We start from the raw sequence: 18,393 nt of genomic DNA, 5'->3' as shown, positions 1-18,393 counted from the left end.
AATGAGTTATCTTGCGTAAACTATTTATGCAAATTTCATTTTGGTTCCATAATATCCATAAAAAATTATATTGAACAAGGGTATAATTTTCCAACTTTTATTAAAAAAATTACAAAACACTTAATACTGATTATAACTATTCAACAGGGCCCTTAGGCAATTCTATAATAATAGTACTAGACATATTCTCATGAAGAAAATATATTTTTATAAATTCCAATTGTTTCACTCAATAAAATGTCGAAAATAGCATCTGTAACTTCATTTTTAACCATTAACTCATCATTATCATAGTTGAGCCATTCTTGTTCCTCTGCTTGGGACTCTAATACCAGAATCTCATCAACGTGATCCTTTTTCTTCTTACTCCATCGTATGATCGAATTTTCCTTGATATTTATCTTCTCAAACCCTAGTAATTCCTTCACTTTGGTGTGTATATGATTTTCCAATTGATGATAGTTATAAGGTTTTCCTAGAATTAAACGAGCTTCTTCTGGAAGTTTCATCCACGCTGGCACCTTCTTAGTTTGGAAACGTTTATAGTGATTTTCAGCAATTTCCCTACATAAATCAAAGACAAAAAGACAACACTCCTTGGAGCTCTTCGTCTTGTTTATTGTTCTGAAGTCCGTCTCCGAAAATGTAACTGCATGTAGATTATTGGACAAGTAAGCATTATACAAAACTTTGGCAGAATATCTGCATATTTCTTTCATGTCATCGGCTGTACTTGGTAATATGGTAATAGCATTACTTTGAGCAGAAGGTGGCGTATAAGGTGGCGGAGGTTTGTTAGGAATTTCTCTGATGTACACAAATGGAATCTGTCCTTTTTGTTGTTGTTCTAATTGTTTTATTTCCAATTCGATGGCGAGTTGTTTTTTCAGCAATTCCTCTGCTTCATTATTGAATGTGTTAATAGAAGCCAACTGGTTTGACTTGACTGGTGATACTGGAAATGAACAATATCTATAAATGAAGCATGACGATAGTAAAATTTTTCAGAGACGAGGTCGTGAGATAAGGATGCAAATTTTATGCATAGAGGTGCAACGGGGTACTTTGAGAATCACCACTAAAAATCAATGACCATTTTAAACTAAAAAAAAAATTTCGTGGCACTGGCAAGGAGCTTAGAGCAAAACTTAATTAACTACCCCCAAAAATTGTAATGAAACTATTGGAAATAAGAAATAACTATTCTAATCTGTCACGCGAAGTGTCCACTAGAATTTGGAATGAGATTTTTTTCTTAAAATTCCTGGATCATAATGAATTGCCGAGAATCTATTCAACTAAAATATTTGCGACTATATGCGCTATACCAGATGTTGAACCAAACTTTATTATTTCAAATGGGACACCCTATATTTTATTGCATTTTGAATTCACCACAAAATTTCAACTACGTTTTATTTGAACTCCCACCCACTCAAACCTCAAGATTCTAGATATATAAATTAATTTGTCTCAAAAGGACGTAAAGATAGTCTTGAATCAATTGTTATAATTTTTCGAAAAATCTTCAGATTTAGATAGAGGGTGTTGAACAGGACTTAAATATTACTGCGTCTCGTCTACTGGTCTATTAATGTTGAAAAAATTAACTTTTTCGTGTTTAAACTACCTCTTCTAGTTAGAGTAAATTTTGAATTACCCTGAGAAACATTATCTTCAACATTGAATCTAGAGAGTATTCTCTGAAATTGAAGTACAATTTTCAACACTGCTGCAATTTTTGTCAATAGAATAGATATTTACGTCGAATTTGAGATGAATGAATTAATATTTCAAGAACCTTGATCTTTGGGTAGAGGAAGTTCAAATGAACCGCGATTAAAATTTTGTCGAGAATCCAAAATGTTATCAAATTTGGGATGTCCCATTTTAAAATAACCAAACTTGGCTCACCTTGAGTACTACCGAGGCGTGAATATTTTAGTTGATTGAGATCCTGAACATTATGATCCACAAATTTTCATTCAAAAATCTCATTTAATTCTCAGGATACTTCTTGGAACACCCTGTGTACTAATAAATAAATTTAGAGTTTCTGTCTGTTATTTTGCCCAAACCTATTTTCACGTGAAATGTCACGTAATAATCAATGGATTATAGGCAAGGGGACTCTTCAAGGAAGGCTTTAGACTACAAAAGAAATTGAAGTACATGAGAGTAAATTAGATTCGGGTGTAGGAGGATAGTAAAGTTGTTGATAGTAAAGTGGAGGGTAAAGTACAGGAGAGGAGAGGACATTAGATTGGAGTAAAGTGAAATAAAGTAGAATAGAGTAGAGTTGACTGGAGTAGAGCACATCAAAGTAGAGAAGTGGAGCAAAATAAATAAAGTGAAATGAGTAATTTTGAGGGGAGAAAATTCGTCTTCCGAAACAGGCGAGCACACCTAACAGAAAAATATACCGTGTTACTAAAAATGGTTCGTATGTTTTTCTCTGTTTGTTATTTCGAATCAATGAGGCATCAAAATGTGAAAAATCTGGCCTTAAACTGCATCCACAGAAGCACTCATCTGATAAATTAGGATCAAATTTGTTAGGTTTACAAGACATTTGTACATAGAAAGTATTTAAGATTTTTGGTGCTTCTTTATGGACCTAATAAAAAAAGACTCATCATTATAGCCGCGTGAATTAATTAAAGGCCTTGTAAATTTTAAGGTTGAGCCACACCAAAGCATCGAGTCACACGCCGCCACTGGTGAGCAAAATACTATATGGTAGTTTTGAAATACTTATTTTAATTTAGATGTGACTTCGGAAATCGAATCAATCAAATGATTTCAAGCGACCAAATAGTCATCACATTATTGAATTAGGTACCATATATGCGAATCTATAAAAATTACAGAAAAAATTGTCGAATCTCAGTTGTTCTGGGTAAATCGGTCATCAATAATTCAATCTACAAATATACAATCATTTGTATACAGGCTGGCAATACCAAGTAACCTTTTTATACCCTACATTTTATGCGACATTGGAGTATAGCTCAAAAAGACGAATTCAAAAATATAACTGATTTTTTTAAATTTGACAAGACTGCTTTCCAGCTTTCGAAAACGTTGTCTTCATATAAGGAGCTCAAAGTTAGATATTCCTGAAAATTATCAATAAATCCTAAACAAACAATGAAACATGAAACTCACATATATATTTGAATTTTTTTAACTCTACACAAATGCCGAAAGAAATATAGAGTGTCCCATGTAAAAAAAAGGTAACTTTGTATTGCATCACTGGAGCTATGAGGGCGTGCCCAACAAAGGCACTGGAGATCATTACAGATCTCACACCTGTTCATCTTGTTATAGATAGATTAGCGCATGAGGCCATTTTTAAGAATATCTAGGGAAGGTACAGGTAGTGAGAGAATTAAGAATCAGAGAGCCTCCGCCTCTCTTACCAGTCTAACCAAATCTATCGAGTCATCCATTCGACGATATGGGAGTGCCGAAGACAACTCAACGTAATAGGCAAGAATAACAAGGTCTGTTTAGTATGGGTTTCCGGACACTCTGGAATCGAAGGAAATAAAGAGGCAAACACATTTGCCAGGAATTGAGCAAAAACTCCTATAATTGGTCTGTAACCATGTGATTATAGGGAAACATACCAACAAGGAGTTGCAGGCTTGCAGGAGGAGGAAAAAGCCAAAAGAGAAACACTCTGGCTGGACCATTCCAAAAAGTTCCTTTAGAATTTCAAGACTTCGAGGTCTAAGACGTATTCGAAGCAAGAATATACTAGGTACATCTCCTTACTGGATTGCCTACAGAATATTTTAGCCTCAGGAAGCATCTCACAAGAATTGGTCTAGCAGAAACAGGAAAGTGCAGATTCTGTGGGGAGCAAGGAGATAAACTCCTTGAAGCCATACCAGATTTTGAATTCATTAGAGCTCTAAAATTGGAGGGCGAGTTGTACAGGGTGGGAAAAATTCGTTGTCTACTGAGAGGATCTCGAGAACTATATCAGCTAGAAGAAAACGGATGACACATTTTCATTTTCGGAGAAACAAAGAATGGTAAAAACCGCACCTCCTTTTTTCATTTCGAATCATTAGGTGAACTTTCATTTTTTTAAATGCAAACTTTTATCAAATTTGTTATTTTTGAAATGGAAAAAAATCTTTTATCAGTAGATTCTACGTATGACAGTGTCTAAGAAGGTTCAAGTTTCAGATCTGTAACTTCAAAGACAAAAAAGTTATGAGAACTTTTCGGAATCGTCAAAATCTCGATTTTTGTTTATAACCCGAAATCTAAAAATGATAGGCCGATTCTGTTTTCAGATTTGGATTAGTCATGAAAAAAGAGCTCGAGAATGTGTCATCCGTTTTCTTCTAGCTGCAATAGTTCTCGAGATCCCCTCAGTAGACAACGAATTTTGTCCACCCTGTACATGACGTAGTGACGAGAACAATATATCTCAAGGTCGCAGTGCAACTCAACCCCCTTTAAAATCCACAAATTTGATATCACCTTGTATACAAATGAGTTAATCATACTTGCAATACTCTTCTCAATAAGGACGAAAAAATTGATCAAAAGATAAAAATAATAAATAATTAATATATTCAATATTACCTACATATTTCTTATACTAGAATTAAATAAAGTTTTTTTTTAGACTGATTTATCCAGATCAACTTTTGTTGGACAATTTTTTCTGTAAATACTATTTTGCATGTAAGGGTCATTTTCTGACACCCTGTACACTAGATATTCATTAATTTGGGTAATGAAAGAACTCACCTGATTCTGGAGAATTAACAGGCGTGATATCCTCATATGTAGTAACATAATAATCTTGGTAACGAGTGTTTTTATCTCTAGGACTTTTCTGTGAACCAACTGTATTGGCTAAAATTTGAGATACCCTCTGTTGTATTGGTGATTTCGATTTATCTTCATCATGCTCCGATTTCTCTATTATCTGTTGTGTGTTGGGCTTAGATAAAATGTTCGAATTTTCATTTATCACAACTATCTTGGCCTCCTTATTAGATGGATCCATTGTTAAATCTATTTTTACCATGAGCACATCATCAATTTCAGAAACTTTTTTGTCTTCTTCGATTTTGACACTTGAATTTGATGCCGACTCCACAGCGTTACCTTGAATGGAAGGAATAGAAATATCGTCTTTGTCATCCTCAAAATCGTCTGTATAACTATCCGAAGAACTTTCGTCGTTGGCTGATTCTCCCATGTGTGTTTCATCCATTATCTCGTCTTTTTCATTTTGCACTGTGTCTTTCCCCACAGCTCCTGGTACACTCTTAACTTCGATTGATGAAATTTCATCTTCAACTCCGTCAACAATGATTCTATTAAGTGACATTTCTTCACTGCCGATTTCATCCTTCCTACTTTCAGTTCCTTCTGATAATATTTTCACGCTATTTTCATCAAATGCATGCTCCAAATTTTCTTCCGGAAAACTGCTGGTTTTTTTTTGACTGTGCTTGGAATTTTCATTCAAGATGGATGTTTCAACAGTTTCACTGCTTTTCTGTTGGTCGCTAGATTCATCATATTCTAATACAATATCTTCATTCTCCAAATTTAACTCCAAGTCTTTTATTTCTGAAATATCTTTGGTTGTTGTATCATCTGTTTTTATTTCGGAAATATATAACTCAGTATTGGTTTCAATGGATGGTATATCTTTATATGTTTCTTCTGTTTGTGAAGAGGTGACCATTGCATTTTGGTTTTCTTCGACCATAGGCGAATCTAAAATTTTTTCTTTTGATATAGATTCCAGATTTTCTCTCTTGGGATGTTTATCAAACTTTGCTGAAATACTTTGGGACAAATCTTCCTCCTTAATTGAACATTGATTTTTGTCTTCGAAATCTTCTCTTTTTACTGGCGTAGATAATGTGTCATTTTCGGATGAATTTAGATGAATAGAAATAGACTGCGACTCAGATTCTACCGGCATACTTTCAAGAAAACCTCCACCATCTCTATTTGGAATGCTTTCATTTTTGTCCAACTCAGAATGACCATCATCCTTGGATTCTTTTGTTCCTGAAGGAATCATATCAGTGAGAATATCACCAAGAATATGGTCCCCATCAATTTTTTCATTGGGACTGGAATATATAATTTCAGCTGATGATGAAACAAATTTATTAGTTTCCAAAGAATCAGATTTAGTTTGCACTTCATCTACAATTTGCAACTCGGAATGCTGAGATTTGTTTGTAACTGAAAAAATATCGGAGGTCTGATTTTTATCACTTTGTGATTGTTCTGTTAGTGGTCCTGTATGCTTTTGATTCGCAATAAGCGTCTTGGAATGTTTTGATTGGATTGGAATCGAAATATCTGAAGAGAGATTTTCTTTTGACGAGCCAGTTGTCCGCATCGACAGAATTATTTCGGTTTCTGGCACTTTTTCTAATGTAGATATCAATGATTCTTTTTCAGAAGAAATTGACTCAGAATGGATAAGTCCTTTAAAAGGTAACAATTCTTTTGAAGTGGACTTAGAAGCTTCATCTGGATATTCCTGGATACTCTGCTCACTATATTTTGACAATTCTGATGGAGTTTCTTCAATTATTGATGCTTCTTCAGTGATTTCGGCACCAGGAATCTGCTCAGAAGTAATGACTTTTTCTTCTTGTCCGCTGAATCCTAAAGTATCACTTACTGCACTTGAGGTTTGTATAATATGGGGAGAAGATTTGTCCTCCCCTTTGTGACAACTGCTCAGCTCATTTTCTGTTTGAATATCTTCTTTGCTAACAATTTCCTCGAATTTTAAATTTTCAGAAGTTATACTCGACTTGTCTATGGGCTGAGACGCAACAAACTGCGTGTTCTTCAAATTGGGAGATGAAAGAGGTTTAGAAAATTCACTCAACCTATGCGAATTAGTATTATCTGAAGTTGTTTCATCAAACTGTTTGCTGAACATTGAAATACCATGTTCAATTTGAGTAAAATCTTCAATCAACTCACTGATTGATGATATATTGTTCTCATTCGATTCAGTTTCGATAAGTTGTTTTTCTGATTCAAAATCTTCGGAGTATTCTACTGAACTCCTTTTTAGGAGATCGCTACTCAAACTCTCAATGGCATCCTTCTTGTTTTTAATTTTATTGATGGTTGATTTGGCATTCTCATAAAAAGTATTAAAACTATATTCTGTTAGTGATAAATTCGTCTTGGTCGATATTTCACTTTCTTCGTCCTTCTTTTGATAAGAATTTTTCTCTGTATTATGTAGAGAATCTGTCTGACTTGTTTCATCTGAGGATTTACTATCAGCTAGAGGTAATATTTTTTGATGAGCTTCTTTCAGATGACTCTTGATTTTCGGTTCCCTGGTGGAGGAAGACTGAGATGGCAATTGCATAATTATTGCATTCGCTGCCATTTCTAACTCTTTAATTTTTTTCTCTTCCTCAAGGAGCATCTGATGCCTTTTCAATAGATCCTCCACCGCCTTCCGCCTTTTCATCAAAGATGATTGACGAACCAAAAGAGCCCTGAAAATAATTCAAGAAAATAATCATACAGTGAATGCATTTAATGCCATTTATTTATAATGGGGAATTCCCCTCAATTTGGGTTATCACTGCATATGCAAATTCAAACTGAATAATTATGAGTTTCATTCATGATTTTTTCAAATGCACCGCGGAAACTATTCAAAATCATTCTTCAAGTAAGGGGTTTTAAAATTTAAATCGCTTGGTTTGAAGTTTACGAGTTGGCAACAGCGGCTACTAGAAAATAAACAGAACAATGTCCGATCAGCTTGTTTATAAAATAACAGCTGTTGCTTTACAGGCGCGCACTTACTGGCGAGCCTCAACTGTAACCGGCCATAAAAATCCCATAAAATTCTACGACCTTCCTCTTTCGTCGCAGACTTCATAGACAGCCATCTTTGTCTATCTCATCAAGATAATGTATTTGTTATCAAGGCATATTTTAGTCGATGTTGCCAACTTGTGCAATTGAAATGAAACGCTTTAAATTTTAAATACCCATTTTTGTGTGCTTAAAGTAATTTTTTTTGGAAACGGTTGAAATGGCTATTTCAAAATGTGACGTTTCAAAGATATTTCATAAAAAATTCATCATTTTCGTTAGAAGGACTATTCTCTATTTGTGCTAGCTCAGCAGAATGATTACTGAATTATTATACCATCATGTGTAAACGAACAGATGCGAAAAAGTTTAAGAAGTGATTACTTATCAAAAAATGGTTTGGGTCTCTATATATATTTATACAGGATGTTCCAAATTAAGTCGGCACCATTACCGTTATTATTGATGCTACGAATTCGGTTGAATGAGAAAACTAGTAGCATTTTCAATAGACTTCTCGCTGCTGAAAACAAACAAAAATATTTCATAAAATGATGTCTTTTTAAGAGGAACACCCTATATTTGATCATGCAGTTCGATTCGTTACAACATTCTCAACAACAAAGCTCGTATGACCTTTCTTCCTAAAGTTGAAAATGAGCGACTTATGTGGAAATATCATAGACTAATAATGTCTATGGGAATTATTTATTTCATTCACTAGTACAAAAAATATCTTTGTTTTGACGAATAAAACCCCATAATTTCACATATGATAGGTCGATTCCTTGAATTATGCAACAAAAACAAATTTCAAACGAAAAACAGTGAAAACCTTATATGTTGAAGATAATGATTGATTAAGTGATGAAAATTTCAGGCGGACCAATGGATTTTGGTGAGTTGAATCAAGATCTTCAATTGTGCAATATGGACTATAGATTCTTTCATTCAATAGATTATTCGTAAATTTAAAAAAAAATTAAGAAATGTAATTAAATTTTGCGTACTTGCTAAAAAACCACCAACATTCTCTCAACGTTCTGAAGAGGTACACAACCTAGTTCGTGCACTTAACATTAACAATTCTAGATTTTTCTTTAATTTCGGACGGAAAGAAAGACGAGATTTGTTTTCTTCAAATAGGAAGTTTACTTGTATCGGGGAAGCGCTTGGAAATGGTCCAACAGGATATCTAAGATTAGAACGAGTACGCCAATTTTTCTTCTCTGACATGACTCGAGCGAAAACAAACGTGTATGCAAGATGTCGAATAATATTTCTTGATGAGATGTCTATTTTATAACAACTCTCATTATTTTATACTTGATCTATTTTTTCTTTAATATTTTTAGTATCTGCACTAGATGGCAATACTGTTGATTAGCATTATGAGACATTGTTGTGTTCTGTTAGAATACAACTTGATTTTTCGTTGGAACGATCTTTTCGTAATTGGATAAAACTAGAAAATAATTCCAAATTGTTATCATGAGAGCACCTACGCCAGTACATCTTCGAATTCAGCAACGAAAGTGAAGCAATATTTTGATAATTGTTTGTAACCGGAAATATATAGAATCATTTCTTCAAGACATACATTTTGTAGGAATAGCGAAGAAGTAGAACCACCCGCGGAATGGGAAGATCTATGCCACCAAGTTTTGGTACAGCAGAAGGTTAATAATTCCAAGCTGGATACGCAGATGTGTACAATTTTCCAGTGCGAAAGAAGAAGGACTTCTGATGAATGGTTCTCGGAATTGACAGCGACAGTATGTGATTTTTCTATCGTAAGAGAAAATCTGGTTGGCATAGGTTTTCTCAGCAGTTGGCAGCATCTTCCACGAAAATATAAAATAAGATGTGCTACTTTTCTTCAATGTTCTATTGATTTTAGATCAGCTGTTATGGCTGGGCAGTCAATCAATCTATCACAAACTGATCTACTTCGAAATGCGTCAGAATGTTGCAGAGAATGCTTTGTGCAAAACTTAAACTAGTTAAAAGTATTCTAGTTTGATTAAATGAAGAATCAGAAGATTACCCATTTGATTTTATTGACAGTAGAAATTAAAAGAATTTAATCATTCAAGAAAAATTATCTGCTAACACCGATGGACATGGGACTCTAAAACTGTGGTACTCTGTCAATGGTAAAGGCAGAAAACAGATGTTACCCCCATCAGGGCCCTGATCAGTTATTTATAAGCAATATATGAATGAAAACTCCTCCGCCTTACAGGCAAATATCGCACCTTAACCTATATGCTACCTGTGCACGATATAAACTGACCAGGCACAAATCTCAAACCACAAAAAAGGTAACATAGAGAGTAATTAGGCGACCAGCTTGTCACAATAAAATTGCCATGTCAGTTGATCTTCTAAGAAAAGTGTCACATGTGACTTCAATCCATTGCCGATATCATTACTATAGATAACGAACAGGAAAGGTCCAAAATGGATCCCTGTGGAACCCCAACATCAATTTCTAATCCCACCACCACACTCGCCTGCAACCTTGTACCATCCGACATATGCAGCAACAACTTCGCTCGCACCTCAAATTTGGGACAAATGAATTTATTTTACCAGAACCTTGAGGTTTGATTTAAAATGAACCGTAGATAATTTTTTTGGAGAAACCCAAAATGTGATAAAATATAAGGTGTCCATTTGAAATAACAAAGGTACGCTCAACTTCCAGTATAACAGGAAGTACCATCAAGACGAGAATATTTAAGTTGAATAGATCCCAGCCATTCATTATGGTCCACAAATTTTCAGAAAGAAGTTCATTTGGTTCCCTAGATACTTCTAGTGGCCAATTTGCTTAAAACACCCTATATATCTCCGCTACTATGTATGTATTAGCAATAGAGTTGATTGAACCTTCCCATATAAAGCATTTGGCAAAAAAGAAAATAATGCAGACAAAACAAAACAAAATTACAATCTTCACACATAAAAAATTACCTACATAATAACATTATTGTAAAATTTTCCCTTGACTTTCATTTCTGATCACTTAAAGTTCAATAAATTCCCTCACAAAATGAACTATCAAGAATTTACTCACTTCTTCATCCGATCGATGTCTTCATTAGCACCAATCTTTTTAATACCCGTTTCTTCCTGCTTGAAGACGAATTCCCTGCTTGAATCAACTTCTGACAATTTGATCGAACGGCTTCTCGATGTAATGCTATAGATTTCGTCAGCTTCCGATGCAATTCTAGACAGAGATGTTTCAGAATGTGATTCACTGGTCTTCAAAACTTTCATGGGTCCACTGGGTCTCTGTTTCCTGGGCGTCTGCATTTTCATTTCCGCCATAAGCTTTTCCGATGTCAACTTGGCTTTAATTAAGTTCTTCTGCTCTTTCAAAATTGTCTTCCTTTCATTTGACTGTATTTTTTGAAGTTGTTTAAGCCTGAAAAGATCAGGAGAATTATTGTAGTTTGATGTTGTGTTTGTGTCTATAATTTATCCACACATAAATAGAAAAGTACTCGACATATTTTCAACAACCTTTTTTTCATTACCTTTGCATTTCCCTCCGCTCTTGTTGATGCTTAAGCAATATGCCACGCTGTTTCTTCTTAACAAGTGAAGCTTCATGGAGCTTTCCTGTTTCTTTTAAGTGTCTGAAAATAGAATGCTTCAATGACCATAGGGGAAAATATTACCACTTGAAATAAAATGAATGAAAAAATGTCGAATGTAGTATAAGGTACTTGTTGACAAGTACTACTTGTTAACAACTACTACAACTACTTGACGAAGACCTTTGATTTTGTTCAGAATCGATTTAGCATTTTTCAAGTTTTTGAAATTTGAGAGTTCATCCTTCACGAAATCCTCGAAATTTCTTTAGTGTATTTTTGTTTTGTTTGTTTACATCGAGAAACGGAATAGTTGTTTGTGCAACCAGTTGCAGGAAAACATTATTTTTCGTAATAAGCGTATTTCTGCGAAACGAGCGTAGCGAATATGAAAAATAGTGAGCATGAATATTTTTTTTTAAATTGAATAGGATGGCTATGAATTCGAGTTAAAAGTACCAAAAACGTCTATACAAGCGTTCCTTGCAAATTATTTCTAAATTGTCTAGTGACGGAAAGTTAGTTTTAAAATATGTCAAGTTAGAAAAAAGATTTTTGGAGTTCTAAAAAGAATTTTCAAGATTTCATTGCGCTGTGGTTCTGGCGTTTGTAAATCCTCTGGGTCGAAGCCAGTATATTAAATCTACCTGATCCTTCAAGGATAGATCTACTTTTAATCTTGTTTTAATATGCATCATAGACCATTATAGTTTTTTTTTCTGTAAAACACTTCTTATGGTATTCATTTTTAGGCAGCAATCAGCTGATAAGCCAGAATTATCAAAATCAAACATAAACAGTGAAGGACAGCTAGCCGTAGCTAAAGCTAAGTTCTAATGTAAAATAAATCAAGTCATCTTAGGAGGTACTTACTTTCTTTGAATTTCCAGCCATGCTAACTCCCCTTTAGTTCTATCCAGAAGAGCTTGCTCTCTTATTTTTATAATAGTTTTCAAGTTTTCTATACGTATATCCTCATCTTTAATGAACTGTTCAAACTGAAAATATCACTGTTATTATTATTCTTGGATTTGGAATTTTTTCTGATTCAACAAATGAAAATTCATCACTATATTCATTAAAAAAATCTGAAAATATCATGGATATTATTATTCTTTGATTTTTTCAGTTAAACTAATGACTAATGAATTGAAAAAAGAATACAAACTATGAAGGATGTTATCACTGCAAACAAGATTATAGAGTAGAGTAGAAAGATGGGAAACGAACAGATTAAAGTGATGTGAGCACCATCTGTGTTTCAAATGTATTTCTAAAACCCTAAGACTGGTTAAAATATTAATTCGAGGGCCATTTGCAGAAACATATGAACTGATGTGAGATTTCAAAAATATTTTTCATCGCTATCTCATTGTCAAATGTATTTTTACTGGCCAAAATGTAGTAGGTTTTTAGTACTAGAGATATGAGGGCGTTTCCTATCTTTCTACTCTAATCTTTGGGTGCAGGTATAATAATTGAGAACCAAGTCTTTACTTCCCCTCATTTGTTTTTCTTTCAATTTCCATTTTATAAACAAAACCAAATAAGAGAGTCTTGTGACCATTCAAGTCAAATTGACAGTCAGTCAAGATCAGAAATAGAATAGAATGTACATTGAACAAGTGACATCACACCATCAATCAGTGAAAATAAAATTATGTCTAGATAGTACAACAATAATAACAAGCAGGATATTAGATTATTTTTCTTTTCTAACTAGAAGACTATTTGATCGACTTCTAAAAAATGTATACAAGGTGTTACCAAATCAAATAAGTGGGAAAGTTTTAAGGGGGTGATTCCTTGGCGAAAATTAAAGAGGGTCTTCTTTGTGAACTAAAGACCTTAGGCCTCTCCTTGAAAAGTTACATGATCTATACATTCCATTTATAGAAGATCTGTTCATGCACAATGTTGCATTATATTTTTTACATGGACAAAATACAGTTGAAAAAGATTTGCAGTGAATCGTTTTTTTCAACACATTTTCAAATTAAAAAATTTGGTTTGATATGAAAGTTCTAGTAAAAAATGGAATAGAGGTAGCACGTTTCATCCCTTTAAAAAATACAACAAAATTGAAAAAATATTCATAGGCAGCCTTCATTTTGCCCACAAAATGCCATTCTCTCAACTGTCCAGCTCAACAACAATATTTTAGAGCTTTAGTTCACATGAAAGACCCTCCTCAATTTTCTGCAAGAATTAACACCCTAAAAGCTCTCGCACTTATTTGGTAACACCCTGTATAACTAAATGATCAAAAATATGAAATTAACTGCTTGTGAAAGAAAACATCGATACTAATTTGAACTCTTATGATGATAAGCATGCATTGAAACTTACCATTTTGATGGACAATCCAGCAAGATTATGAGGAATGTTTTCATTGAATGAAAAACTAGCATTGTCAAGAGTACTCTTCTGCATGCTTGACAGTTCCAAATTATTTGTGGACTTCAAATGAGACTTAATTAAATTATCATTTCCTATATATGATTCATCCAAATCTGAACCTCTTGAAGTATTAATTGTAGATCCAATGTGTCTAGTGACTTCAGTAGATATCTTACTATCTTCAGAAAAAATGAGTGCTGAGGAGTTCTTTGAGCTGTTGCGGAAGCTACTCTCATTTTTATTTTTTAATGACTCAAAAGCCTGTAATAGATGGAATATAAAATAAATATTAGCTCAAGGGACAAATTATTAAATGAAGATTGTAGGCACTAACAATACAGTATGAGTTATAAACCAAAGTGCTATTTAACTCTAACTGCAAACCCTAATAACCATAAAGAAATTTTTGGTTTCTTACCTTTTCAACAGCCATGAATTGTTTCAATGATTCATTGAAATCATTTAACAAATGCACTTCAGCTTCAAATTTTAAATGAATTTCATTGGTATCGCTCTATAAAAAAAATAAAAAAGGTACATAGGACTTTTCAGGTATGCATATATATATCACATAATATGCTTTCTGTTTCATTATTCATACATACATACTTATCCACTAAATCTTTTACCGATGGAAATTTATTTTCAGTTCATAAATTCTCAGATATCGGATCATATGATTAACAAATCCCTAAAGCCTATTGGTTATATGAATGAAGAAAAATAAAAGTTGTCATCTATACAATTACCTGAATTTTATAACATGATGAGCACATGTTTTAGAACAATTTTTGACTAGGAAGTTGAGTAATGATCTTACCCAATATTTTGATATTTGAATTGTAAACTTATAAATAAATTCGTTTGGGTTTTATTGGCTCTTGATTATAAAGTAGTAACTGAAACTACTAACCTTAGATTGAACTACTCTACTCTTGAAATCTTTTACCACCTGGGAATTCACTTTGTTTTCAGTGGAATGAGAAGAATTTTCAGTTCCTTTGGATTTAGGTAATTCATGAAGTTTTTGTTTATGTACAGATTTGTTTGTAATATTATTAATAGACAGGCTAGAATTTTCATCATGTTCATCAGACACCATTGCTGACATCTTCAATAAATTTGAGACTTCTGACAAACTAGTATTCACTTCATAAGGAGAATTAGATGTCTTCGATTTGTTGCTTACTAAGGAATTTAATAATGATTGTTTTTTCACATCTGGTTGATTTAGAGAATTCACCTCTGACGGAACAGCCAAGTTACTAGGATTTGAAAATTTTGATGAAGATGCTGAAACCAAAGACTGCATAGAGCTTGTCTTAATTACTTCTGAAGAATCTGTGTTATTATCATTTGATAATCTATCTGAATATTTTCCATCATCTGTAAAACTAGGGGTCTTGGATTCTTTTTTAGGTTTTTCCATCGAATTTTTCAATTCACTTTCTTGGATATTAACTTTTGAACTACGACTAGATAGATGACTAGAATAAGTTTTTTCAGCAGATATTTCAGAAACAGAATTTGTTTTTAGTGATGTCCTAGATGGTAGCACCTTAGTGTTGTGCTTTTGTGAATTATTTTTACTTGAGTTATTTCGAGTATTATGCACCTCTTTGTCATCACTTCTATTTGATTGTATTGGAGTAAAAATCAACTTTTTTCTAAAACTCTCCTTTTCATCAGGATGAGAACGTTTTGAATTTTCAGTTTTAATTTCTTCTAAAGAAGTAGGTTCTGAATTCTGCTTTTCCTTTTGGCTGACAATAGAAGTCATTGTTTCACTGTCATTACTAATATTGAAGGAAATGATGGAATCTCTTGGAGATCTCAAGAGTTTTTTTGAATGAGACTCTTCAGTCTGTATCTTCTCTGATACCATATCAGAGTTCTTCGAACTGTGCTCCTCAGAGAAATTAAAAGTATATGATTTTTTAGAGATATCTTCCTTCATTGGCCTCCTCAGGGTGAGATTTTTGAATTTATCGGTGTTGATGGGAAGAACCTCATCATTTGACTCAGTAACAAGTATAGGTTTGTCATCAGATATCACCCCACTTTCTGTAGAAATCTCAGGAATATTTTTCGATGTATCAGATTCACTATCAGTTTTGAACTGTTCTTTAATATTTTGTGAAAATTTCTCTCTGAAATTTATTAGAGCAAAATGTTGAAGAGCATCAGCATCAAGATTGTTTGCCTTTTGAGAATGGTAACCAATTTTTTCATCAAACCTTGAATTTTCCTCTGCATATTTTCGATTATTATCAGAAGATTTTTGCATACTGGACTTTGTTTCCATTATTGAACTTTGAACACCAATATCTTTAGATCTTATTGGAGAATTGACAACTAATTGTAATTTTTTTTTAATGGTATTGATGAAATTGCAGGGGTATGGATCTATGGAAGGAGGTTGTAGCCATGTTGGAAATTCAATTTGTTTATGTGTTGATGTCTGGGTCTCTTTGGACTCTTTAACAGGATTTTTTTCCTTGTGAACTTTCCGTTCATTGTTTTCTTTCTTTAATTGTTTTCTACGTAGGTACTCTGAAAAAATTTTTAATATCTGTGATTCAGTAAATCAGTACCTATAGAATTCCTAGCCAAAACATTCAAAGGATTATGAAATGCCCAAAAGCTTTGAATAACATGTATTAGAAAAGTGTTGCTTTGTGGTGATCTACTGACCACACATTTATATGTGTGTTCAATAGTTCAATTTACTAAGCTGCTTCCATAAATTATGCAAAATGAATCAACGCTGAATTTAAACAGAGTTCCTGAGGGACTATTTCCAATAGCTGAGTAAAAACAATGTGAAAAACAACAAGCTACCTATCAAGATCATTTTGGCTTATTTTGTACAAAGTATCCACAACCATTGCCTGAAGACAGATAGTGAATGCTTTCCAAAATGTGGTATAGAATCCAACGATCTGTCACAATCAGCTGTTTCAAAGCCGTTGCAGGACATATAAACCATTGTTTACCTCGTACAAGTTATATTTAACTGGTTTTCCATACTTTCAAATTTGAGGAAGCAGGAAACCTCGGGATTATTTTGAATTTCATTGGATTCCTGCAATCTTAAATTTCGCTTATACAAAGCATTTAAATGAGCTCCCAAAGTTGGGGAAAGGACAATGGATAGAGCAATCACAAGAGCAGACTTATATAGGATGAATTGAAATATGCCGACTGAGCTAAAATGTCTCTTTTATTTTCTCTTAAATTTGTGGTTTGTTTATCCTACAGCAGCCATTTTTCAAGCAGATTAGCTGTTGTTAGACTGCTCTACGAGCCAAAGTATTGGACAATATAAGCCAAAATAATCCAAATTCTCCAGTATATCAAAGGAACAGGTATCAGAATTTTAAACATTTTTCTGAAGAATTAACAACAGATTTAAGATCCTCTAGAATTTTAAACTATAGTAACCTAATATTTCAATGACACCTGAGAACTTTATATTAAGAGACTCACCTTTATAACATCCTTGAATTTTCCTTGCAGCTAAATCCAAATCTTTAGTGGATAATTCTGCACTTTGTGAATTGTCTGAATTTTTTCTTTCATTTGAGGACGTTGTTGATCTACTCTTATTTGAAATCTGCAGATTTTTACAATTATTAGTGTTCGTCTTACTATAATCGTTTCTGACTTTAACTAATTTATCTGGCAGCCTTGCTTGCTGTCTTAATTGCACATCAGGTTTTTTGTGGGCTAAAAAGTCATTTTGTTTTTTGATGGGAGGAATACCTGAATTGCTACCTGAATTGCTTTTATCTATTCTAATTTGATCTCTTCTTTCTCTAGATTTTGACCTTTCACGTTTAAGCTGGAGATTTCTTTGTACCAAAGCCAGAGATTTCCGTTGCAGCTCCAGCAGTTTCTGCTTTTTTAATTCCAGATCAATTTTATTTTTAGAATCTATTTTTTTTCTTTGTTCCTCCCTCCTTTCTCTCTGTTGTCGCATAAATTCCCTTGTTGCTTCTTTAGCCTGTGTCATATTTTTCGTATTGCAGGCTATATCTGATTTTGTTTTGGTTTTAGGTTCTGGAGCAATTTTTGTTTTGACTGAAACATTAGTTTTTCTATTAGATGACTCTATATTCGATAACTTTTCAAAAAGGCCTTCATTTCCAGTTTTTGTATACTTAATTTCACTTTGTATGCATTTCATTGGTTCCATATTATCAGATGTACCACGTTCAACATTTATGTTATTTAAACCAGCATTAGAATGTATTAATCTTTCTAATTCTTCGCTCAACTGTGCTATTTCTTTTTTTGTATCGTTTATTCGTTCTCCAACGTCGGTTGGATTAATTTTTTTATCCATAGTACAAAAATTGAAGCTCAACTTTAAATATACTGGCACATGTAGAAGAAGTAATAAGCCTTTTTAAGGAATTAATCAAATATTATTTTTTCAAGATTAATCCATAATTTTTCCAATTAAAGAGCTTGATATAAAACTTGGATCTCGTTCGTAAATTGCGGTTATTTGAATTCATAG

General features: G+C 33.3%; 1 protein-coding gene across 1 annotated transcript; it reads right to left on the bottom strand.

Moving 5' to 3' along the window:
- Window positions 1-83: 83 nt before the first annotated feature.
- LOC123307133 (centrosome-associated protein 350-like) lies at window positions 84-18,375 on the bottom strand. The gene is made up of 9 exons (XM_044889353.1): window positions 17,358-18,375; window positions 14,782-16,421; window positions 14,287-14,382; window positions 13,818-14,129; window positions 12,342-12,466; window positions 11,409-11,510; window positions 10,943-11,296; window positions 4,777-7,532; window positions 84-955 (listed from the first exon to the last, which is right to left on the bottom strand). The coding sequence occupies exons 1-9, from the start codon at window positions 18,214-18,216 to the stop codon at window positions 189-191; spliced, it is 7,011 nt and encodes a 2,336-aa protein (XP_044745288.1). The 5' UTR covers window positions 18,217-18,375; the 3' UTR covers window positions 84-188.
- Window positions 18,376-18,393: the final 18 nt, after the last annotated feature.

This window comes from Coccinella septempunctata, chromosome 1, assembly GCF_907165205.1.
Source record: "Coccinella septempunctata chromosome 1, icCocSept1.1, whole genome shotgun sequence".
Taxonomy (NCBI): domain Eukaryota; kingdom Metazoa; phylum Arthropoda; class Insecta; order Coleoptera; family Coccinellidae; genus Coccinella; species Coccinella septempunctata.
This window is presented reverse-complemented; position numbering and strand designations above follow the sequence as displayed.